A 10,630-nucleotide genomic window follows, 5' to 3' on the forward strand; every position below is an offset into this window, starting at 1 on the left:
GTCAGTAAGTCTCTCTTCTTTATTTAAAATTCTATATTTTTATTTTCATCGTTACTCAGAATATTGAATAAAGTTTAGACAAACAGAAAATTATTTATTTTATTTGTTTATGTTTTTGTTGAACCCTAGTAAGTAAATAATGTAGGCATTATAAATTCACTAAATTATTTATTTATTTACTTACTTATTTATTTATTATGGATTTGTACTTAATGATAATGAATGTAGGTGTTTTTTTAAAAACTCTGACAGTAAAATAAAAATAATTTATAAGAAAGAATAAATGAGGAGTGAACTGTTAGCTGAATAAGTACGCAGTGTGTTCCTCAGTAAACAGAGCACTTTTACATTCACAGCTTCTTAAGTTCATATTGTGTGCTGTGAAGGACATGGTATAAAACTTAATCCTGTGTCTGTTAGCCTTCTATCATTTCACTGATGTACTGATTTTGAATCTCCAAACAAAGATAAACAGTGTGTAGAAAGGTGGATGTGGTGTGATGTGGTTATTTCCATCACTGGACTGATTTCTCAGACTTTTTGCCAGATATGTGATTTATAATCGAGTAAATCTTGTTATCAGGAAACTCAAAGGGAAGGTGTGATGTTGTATTTTCCAGCCCTGATTCTGTGGAATATCAGTGTATTTACATCATCAGTGTCTTTATTTTACTGTAGGACTACATGTAAAAGTAACAGAACAACTTAGGAGGACTGGAATACACTCCCAGAATAAATCTGATCAAAGTCCGAGTCACTCCACAATATAACGAGTGACTAGTAAATGTTCTCCTGCTGAGTCGTTCTACTGAACTGCAGTAATGTGAATCAGCAGTGATGAGTAAATGTTGTGTAAGCGTGTGTAAATGTGTGTTTATTGTGTGTTTGTGGTCTCCAGCCGGTCCCACGGTGAAGCCCTCCGTGTCTCTGCTCCCTCCCTCCTCTCTGCAGCTGTCTGAGGGATCGGCCTCGCTGCTCTGCCTGCTGTCTGCCTACTCTCCACAGGGGGCGCTGGTGAGCTGGACAGTGGACGGCTCAGAGGTGAAGGACAGGGTTCTGACCAGCGCCGAAGAACAGAAGAAGGACGGGTACACACGCAGCAGCACCCTGACCCTCAGCAAAGCAGTCTGGGAAAAGGGGGAGGAGTTTGTCTGTAAGGTCTCCCATGACAACGTCGATCATCCGGTCACGTTCAGAAAGAGCCAGTGTGAAGTCTAACAGCTCCAAGATAGAATTGAACACTGAGCTGCTTACACATCCATCTACAATAGAGTTTCAATTCTACACAATGCTGACATTTCTGTCTTTACTCTCTTCACTGTCCTGTTGCTCTTCCTGTAGTTTTGCTCTGCTGAAATAAAGCTTCATTTTGGACATTGTGTGTTCTTTTATTAGAGTTAATAGTCATTATCAGTGTGATGAGAGAGTGTGTTTAGCTGTAGATTCAGTGCTGTGTGTTGTGCTTCAGTGAGTTTGGCTGAAGGAAGTTGAACATCTGGTGAAAGTGCTGCTCTATTCTGGGAGAAAGAGGATCACTCGGCCGTCTTCATGTAAATCTCTCTCTCACTTCACTTTCTGACTGATTTCCTGGTTAAAACGAGCTCCTTTTTTTAACTGATGGTCAATTAATAGATAAATAGATAGATAGATACATAGATAGATAGATAGATAAAATGGCTTCCTCGTGTGTGTGCTCCTATTGCCAAGACCTTTCAATAATGTTTCATAGTGACATACAAGGCAGCAATTTGCAATTAAAATATTTCCATCATACATCTTTAAATTTCTCCTAAATGTGGCGGAAGGAATGTACTACGCCTTGTGGGGGAATTATTCAACACTTAACTAATTCAACACTTATTCAACACTAACACTTAACTTCGCCTTGTGGGGGAATTATTCAACACTTAACTAAGGAAGCCTGAGTGAGCAACAGGATCCTAGTCCCCCCACCCAATGCTTTCAGTCTCTGTACAACTTGTGGTTGTATGTTGGTACCTATCGTGTTGCAACGTAGTGATGCTCAAGATGAGGTGAGGAGGGCTTCAGGATTTGTTCTGTAACACGGCAGCCACCTGAAGTGTGTGTATAGATAACAAGGTAAGTATAGTTAACTACAAGCACCCACCCTCCCTGGATGTAACAGGATAGAGAGACGCCCCCCTCCTTAGTAAGCGACAGAATTAGCATTAACAGTTTTCAGTTTAACTAACAAATGTGTTTATTCACTATGGGTGAATTTGTAACAAAGTAAAACTGAAGAAACAAAAATAATTAAAATAAACTTTGACTATTTAAATTTAACTGTAAACAAACAAAACAACAATTGGTCAGGATTGCTCTTTGACCACGCTGAAGTAATTCACGAGAGTCAGTTCAGCTCAAAATAGAAACAAAGGTCACAAATCCAACACGATGCTAAACAGTCCAATCACGTGTCAGAATGTTCATGAACACATAGGAGGAGAATATGAATCCTTTTTAGAAAAAGTCTGTGGTCATGGTTCCATAAATAAAAGTTTTTCCAACTCAACCGTTTGGTCTTTATCCCTTAGGGAGAAAACACGGTGACTTGCTTACCAGTGTTCAGTTGAAAATGGGAAGCATAATGTACATCAGCACTCTTGTATCTTGGATGAGGTGCTGAATGATGTCCAGCGGATGGCAGAGTAATGTCTCTCCACCCAATGACCCCCAGCGATTGTGCTCACGCTCAAGGCTGCAGCCCGATTCAGCAAGGCTGCAATCCCGGCCAACGGAGATCCAGTCGAGAAGATGGGCATCACAGGAGCCCATCCAATAAATTCCTTACGTTTTGAGTTCGTTTGAACAAGCAAAACAAAACTTGTAAGCTGTAACATAAAGAAAACACGGGAATATCCGACTCCAATAGCAAATAACTCGCTACATGCTAACAGCCTATTTCCCCGCTCCACAAACACGAAGGAAAACCTGTTTCGTCGCCTTCTATAACAGACTTGTTGAAGACAAACGGATTTTTAGAAACAACATAATGTGGCTCTGGAATACGTCACGGGTCTAAACTTAACTTTTTACCGTTGTGATATACCCGAAGTTAACTCTTCAGCTCAAGTCTCGCCGCTGCTCTAATTCTCTCTATCTCACCACCCCACTCCTCACACAAAATGGCGGTGTTCACGTCAACGCAATATCAAAATAAAAGTCTTTACTGAATAGACTTTGTAGGTTCCCCTACATTAATATAGACTGATCTGCTTCATCTGCATCAGCTTGTGACTTTCGTCAGACCTACTGGAGATCTGATCTTCAAAGCTTGCATTATCCTCCATGTATTCCTTTCTACCTCAGCATGTGGGCTTTATATATTTCAAGCATATAATGGTACAGGGCTCCACAGCAACCTGTTTTGAGCGTCTTCAGCTCAAGGTTGTTTTGACTGCACCAGACAGTTAACTGTTTGGCCTTGAGTCTGTAAGCAGACTTGTCACCATCCTGAATGAGGGCCATGACTGATGTGTAGAGTGATGTGAATTTCCCCAGCCTCACCTGCTGCTGTCTCTATCAGGAAGCTCAGGATCCACAGACAGGTGGAGGTGGGTCATAGAAAGCTGGATCAGTTTAGTTTGGAGGTGATCTGTGATGACTGGGTTAAACGCCAAGCTGGAGTACACAAATAGGATCCTTGCATTAGTCCCTGTATGGTCGAGGTGTTGGAGGATATAATGCAATCCCATGTTGAGGCAAATTGAAGCAGGTCTAGCAGGAGCCAGTGATGTCTTTCAGGTGTATCAGCAGCAATGTAAGAAATTTATGATCACAGATGTTTCCTTGTTAGCATTACACCCTGAATTTAGCTAGTCATTTGCTAATCTTTTTGCTATGATCATCTCTATGGACTTTGCCAGTGGTGCACTGATTTCTAGTTCTTGCCCTGCCAGCGTGCTGTGGCAGCAACTCTACAGATGGCAACAGAGTAGGGTTAGACAGTGTAATGCAACCCACAACACTGAATGCACTCATGTATACAGCAGGTGTAATAACAGGTTTCATGCAGGGATTCGGACTGGCTTAAGCTCACCTGTGTCCAAAGTCTCTGGTGTGTGTCTGTCTAATACGATAAATCACAAGCAGGTTGGTTTGAGCTATATGTCTGATGTTCATCTTGTGTCATGTTGCTGGTGGTCTGATGAAATCAGTTCAGCCATACTGATTACCCTCAGACACTATCAAACACCTAGTAGGTGTCTAAGTGCCCCTTGATTACTGTGGAGAGCAGGCCATTGACAATACCCCTCTCCATACCATTAAAGATTCTGGTGGACCCCACCCCTGATGGAGAGCTTATGGGCAACTAAACAACAAAATTGAGTTGTCCTTATTTTTGTTGAGTTGATTGTTTTCATTTGTACCAGAGAAAATAAAGTCTGTTGTATTTGGTTTGTATTTGGGACAAGCAGCCTACTAACTTTGAAGTGAGGTGATATACACAGTAACCATTCTCAAATCTGAGTTGAAGAATGAAACAAGACAAAACTGAGTTTTGAACATACCATATTATCCCTGATTCTGCATGAACAGTCTATGGACTAAAATGGATCCTAAAATCCAACTGTATAAGTAGATTTTGAATGTATCCCCCTTTTGGCATGGCTCCACTCATGCCTACACATGGCATTGTTCTATTAACACAAAAATAGAAACGGTGCCTAACCCTGTTGATGTTGGAATGATTTTCTAAAAAGGAAACTTACATTTCATCTGATTTTTATTTTTATATCTTTTCTGCACGTTCAACAAAAATGTATTTAAATGAGTATAATTGTGACATTTGCTTTTATTTGCTTATTTGTTCAATTGGCAACCAAAGGATAGCAACATATTGATAAATAAATACAATCCTTGTAAAATTGATGGGATGTCACATTTTCACCATGAGTACCTGCATGCGTGACCAACACCACTGTACAGCTTGGTGTTCCACAAGGTTCTATTTTATGCCCACTGATTTCCTCTCTATATATGCTGTCTCTGGGTAAAATTATTCATAAACATGGAATTAGCTTGCACTGTTATGCTGATGACACGCAGTTGTATGTTTCAGCAAAGCCAAAGTTGAGGAATGTGTAAAGGAGACACTGGATGCTTATAAACTTCTTTCTACTAAATTCTGACAAGACAGAAGTACTTCCACATTTGTAAGTCACTTTGGATAAAAGCATCTGCTAAATGAATAAATGTAAATGTACTTGTACTAGGACCACATGCAATTAAGTAATCTTTCTGATCTCACAGTAACTCTGGATGGTCTTTCTGTTCCATCATCCATCCATCCATCTGTAGCCCAGGCTTAATAATGAGAAACACTATTTAGCTGTCTAACCAAGTCACAAAATGTTAACTTTGATTTTCTTGTTATCTTTGATGGATTTGTAAGTGAGCAAATGGGTGAACTCTACGAGGCAGTGAGCTGACCAATCAGCTGCCAGCTAGGCTGTGTTACAGTTACACCTCTAGGTTAGTGTCTCGGCACGTTCTTTTTGGCGCTTGCACCTGAGCATAGGAGGCTGCGTTATCCACTTGAGAGTAAAAGAGAGCTGTGCCTGAATCCACTGTTGTCACGGAGCTAAAGGCGGTGAATTCTGCTAAAATGGTCAGGTTTTGGTAAAGAGTTGGAAACATCGTGCGGGGATCCTTTCCACGGAGTGATACAGATCCCCACGTTCCAGGCGTTCTCCCAGAGATTCATAGATTCCCAGTCCGGGTGGCTGGGTGGCGAGCCAACCGTGTTTGTGACTCTGACTTTAGACGGATTGCCAGGATCATCTACTTCATCTTCATGGTGGTAGGACAAACACTAACACGAACTAAAAAGGGCCCAACGTTGGTGACTGAACTCTTGTCAACAAAGGCAAGTGAAACTGAGGACGAACTGAGCTCAAGGGAATTTAAAAGGGGATTTATTTACCTGCACACTTTATTGTTTATTTTGTTATTTTTCATAACTGTTTCTGAATATATATGTATCAGCCCTCTGTATTTAATACGCTTTATGCAAACTGTCATTCTGATGTGGTATTCTTTTTATTGACCTTCAATTCTCAGGCTCTTAATAATTTAGCATCTTCTGATTCTGGTCCAAATTCATATTACTGATAACCTCTAAGACTACTTTAGACTACTACACCTATGTACATTCTTACTACCTCGTAATAAGGGTTACACATCCATCTTCTACCGCTTACTCCTTCTTCAGGGTCACGGGGAACCTGGAGCCTATCCCAGGGAGCATGGGGCACAAGGCGGGGTACACCCTGGACTGGGTGCCAGTCCATCACAGGGCACGATCACATACACACTCACACACCCATTCACACACTACGGACACTTTAGACACGCCAATCAGCCTACCATGCATGTCTTTGGACTGGGGGAGGAAACCGGAGTACCCGGAGGAAACCCCCACAGCACGGGGAGAACATGCAAACTCCGCACACACATGGGCCCAGCGGGAATCGAACACTGGACCCTGGAGGCGTGTGCAGCAGTAAAAGACCTTGGAGTGATTATTGACTCCAGTCTTTCATATGCAGCTCATATTGATAATATTATTAGGATATCCTTCTTTCATCTCAGAAATATTGCTAAGATATTTCTCCAGCGCCACAGCACACAGCACGGCGCAGCAGATCTCTCTCCCTTTCCTACTTTGACTCTTTTTCTTTCATTTTCTTTTTTAATTTTATTACTATATTTGATTACTTGAGCACCGCTACAGGAGATTGTAGCTTGTCCTATTCATTGTTTAAATGGAATTTCCAGTCTATTTTTTAACAGTGTGCAAGTAAAAGGACACCTCGACCAAGATAATGGATACCGCAACCACAACCAGCAATGCAATGTAGTGTACTCCATAAGAGGAGCTCCTCCAGTACCGGAATCGACCAGTCACATGCCGGAAGGAGATCCCGGTGGAGTTAAGGATATGGAGACTCGAGTCGGGGGCGATGGTGAGGAACAAAAAGATGGAGAGTTGTCATGTGGAATGTTGTCTGTTGTCATGGGAATGTACACATCAAAGTAGGTATTTATTTGGTATTTATAAAGAAATATTACCAGAACCAATAAAACCTCTCTTAAAAATAATAAAATCCTTGTTACAAAATTGTGGATGTGCCAGTTTGTGTTTTTAACATCCCTTTCCAGATTTATCTCCCCGCCCCCTCCCTTGCTGGTATAATATCCAACCATGTCTTCATGGAAGGGAAATTGTGATGCTACAGCACACACAGACATTTTATACAATTATGCGCTTCCAAATTTGTCAACAATCTGGGGAAGAACCACATACAGTATGACAAGGAGTTCACATACATTTCCTATTCATTGTTAACTCAAATAAATACTAAGGTTACAAAATGGTAACAAATTAAAGTTAAGTTATAGATATATTTGTGTGTTAAATAATGAACAAGTGTTCATTATTCAACAAAAATTATGTTTAATCATTTATCCAAAGCAACTGAGCTGAGAAGTCTGAGGGTTAAGGACTTTACAGAGAGTTAACCATTGAATGAGTACTGCCCCTGTGAGTGTGTGTGAGTGTTATTTCTCCTCCACAGTGTGTGTGTGTGTGTGTGTGTGTGTGTGTGTGTGTGTGTGTGGTCACTGTAGTGTAACAGAGGGTTTTGTACCCTGACTGTATCACTGTAGAACCAAAGCCTGCTGTGCCCAATGCTCCAAGACTCAAAGGACAAAAGCAGTGTATTATTATCTAGAACAGATTCCATCTCTGCTTTGAATTGAGCTCCACTGAATTCTGAGGTGAGTGGGCCAGTAGAATGAAAGTCCTCCACCAAGTTAATGACCTGCTTTTGATTTGTTAGTGGGGTCGTCCTGGTCCTCCACTCTTCACCTTCAGAGCAGATACTGGCAGGAACCTCTTGGACTGCTAACATCTAACATGGCCGACTGTACATGTGCAATCTTCTCAGAGCCACGTGCTTCAGGAAGGATGCTGATGTTAGCAGAATCTTCTGGTGAGTCCTGAAAATAAACTCCAGAATTCAGTCAGAAAATAGGAACAAAACGTTTCAGAAATGAACAATCACAACAACAGCACAATATTCCTTTCAATATTCCTATTCTCTGCAGTGTACAGCTGGATTTATGGATCTGCAATGACGTAAGCTTTTTATTATTTTCTTCCTAAGTAGATTGATCTTTTATCAGCCAGGTGCTCTGACAGGAGCTGATCGTCTGCTCTTTTAGCTCAGAATATAATCAGGGGAAAGGAAGCAAGAGCTTTCTAGGCACAGATGTTTTAAACGACACCAAAAATACAGTCATTACATCATCACGTAGACCTGCATCAAACTGCCTTCACATTTAGCTTCAGTCAAATGAAGCTTTATGTTCTATTGTGGTGATTTTTTCCTTCAGCAGGAACTCAGGTCATGTGTGTTTAAGGTGTTCAGTTCAATACAGTTTTATTTCTATGGGGTAGAAAAGGAGACTGTTTGGTGGTTAAACTTTACAGATGATGAGAAAATGAATATTGAAATAGAGAATAATATAGAAATGAATGTTGAGTCTTATTGAAAGATCCTGCACTACATTGTGTGTTACAGTAGTGTGGAGTAGACACTGCTCCTCTTAGCAGAAGGTGGAAATCATCATATACCATTACACACATCAGCTGATTTTTCATCACAGAAGGAACAGCTGATGAAGAGTTTTCTGCTTTTCAGGAATGATTATGTTTTAAACATCAACACGTTTGATGATGTTCAGTGGAGTGCAGCTTTAGCAGCTCTGCAGCTGTTCTCGGATCAGTGTGTGTTTCTGAGTCAGAGCACTTCCTCTACAGCTGAGGGAGGTTTTTGTACGGCGCTATAACACTGTGTGTACGGAGTTGTCTCACTCTGCTGACAGTAATAATCTCCTGCATCTTCAGGTTGAACTCCAGAGATTTTTAGACTAAATTCTCTGTCAGATCCACTGCCACTGAAACGATCTGGAACCCCAGTATAGCGTGAATCATCATAATAGATCAGGAGTTTAGGAGCTTCTCCAGGTTTCTGCAGGTACCACTGGAGGTCATCATAAATGTACTGACTGGATGTACAGGTGAGAGTAACAGATTGTCCTGGAGAAACAGACTGAGATCCTGGAGACTGAGTCAGGACGATTTCCCCAAAGGACTCTAAAGAAAAGTATGCAGAGTTAAAATAATGTCAACAAATGTAGTAATGAGTGTGAGAGTGATGTGATGATGTGTATGAATAATAAAAGTAAAGAGAGAGTCTCACGGTGAGCGAGGAGTCCCAGTGTCCCCAGCAGTAGAATCAGTACCATCATCATTGTGCTGCGTGTCAGTGGCTCTGAAAGGACTGAACACACTCTGATCAGCACTACAGCTCTTAAAGTGTGTGCAGCACTGACACAGCACACATATGCAAACACCACAACTGTGTGTGTGTGTGTGTGTGTGTGTGTGTGTGTGTGTGTGTGTGGTCACTGTAGTGTAACAGAGGTTTTTGTACGACGGCTTCATTAGAATGTATCACTGTGGATCACTTTCGGTGGAGGAACCAAACTCATCGTCAGTAAGTCTCTCTTCTTTATTTAAAATGGAATAAATTCATGAATTCATTTTTATTATTAATTTGATTATTGAACAAACTTTAGAAAAGTTGAAAATGAATCATTTTAAATGTTTGTTATGAAGGTTATTGTGTAAAAAAACAGTATCTTAAATACATTTATTTGTTTGTGTTGATTGTAATGATTATATTTCATCGTTAAAAGTGAGAGAATAAATCCAGATGTTTGTGCTGTTTAAATTCACCTTGAGTTCAGCGTCTAGTGATTCTTTTTCATTGAGTATCAACACCAGAATAAATCTGATCAAAGTTCTGCTCGGTCCACGATGTAAAGAGTAACTAGTAAATGTTCTGCTGCTGCTGGAACACGTTTGTGCTGCTGCAGAGTTTCCGGTTTTGTCTCTGTTGGAGTTCAGAACATTTACAGAATACACTCACTGAGTGTTTCAGTGTTGGAATACAGTGTGACTACTGGATGCAGTTACAGTACTGAATAGAACTGGGTGAACACTACATCAGAAAGAAGATGGATTATGGTGTGGAGTTAAAGCTGATGGCTTCCACATGTTCTCTTTGTTTGTTAGTGGACTTTAAACCAAATGGACTGATGTTTCTCCAGACAAATTCCTTGTATGTGTGAGCACGCTCGGCAATAAAGCCGATTCTGATTCTGAAACTGCTCCCGAATTGAAGCCCCCCATGTGTCTCTGTTCATTTAGAGTTAGGTTCTGTTTTTATGTCTATGGGTAGAGTTTATAGATGCTGCTGAAGGTCATCGAAGTTTCCAGATGTTTCTACTGAACTGCAGTAATGTGAATCAGCAGTGATGAGTAAATGTTGTGTAAGCGTGTGTAAATGTGTGTTTATTGTGTGTTTGTGGTCTCCAGCCGGTCCCACGGTGAAGCCCTCCGTGTCTCTGCTCCCTCCCTCCTCTCTGCAGCTGTCTGAGGGATCGGCCTCGCTGCTCTGCCTGCTGTCTGCCTACTCTCCACAGGGGGCGCTGGTGAGCTGGACAGTGGACGGCTCAGAGGTGAAGAACGGGGTTC

The 10,630-nt window shown here is 41.1% G+C and overlaps 1 gene segment (V, D, J or C); it reads right to left on the minus strand.

The window, feature by feature from the left end:
- Nucleotides 1-8,490: 8,490 nt before the first annotated feature.
- On the minus strand, nt 8,491-9,488 carry LOC128618293 (immunoglobulin kappa variable 6-21-like). The segment is given in 2 exon segments: nt 8,491-9,184; nt 9,291-9,488. Coding segments are annotated over 2 exon segments (408 nt in total).
- Between the last annotated feature and the right edge of the window lie 1,142 nt (nt 9,489-10,630).

Source organism: Ictalurus furcatus, chromosome 14 (assembly GCF_023375685.1).
Source record: "Ictalurus furcatus strain D&B chromosome 14, Billie_1.0, whole genome shotgun sequence".
Lineage (NCBI taxonomy): Eukaryota > Metazoa > Chordata > Actinopteri > Siluriformes > Ictaluridae > Ictalurus > Ictalurus furcatus.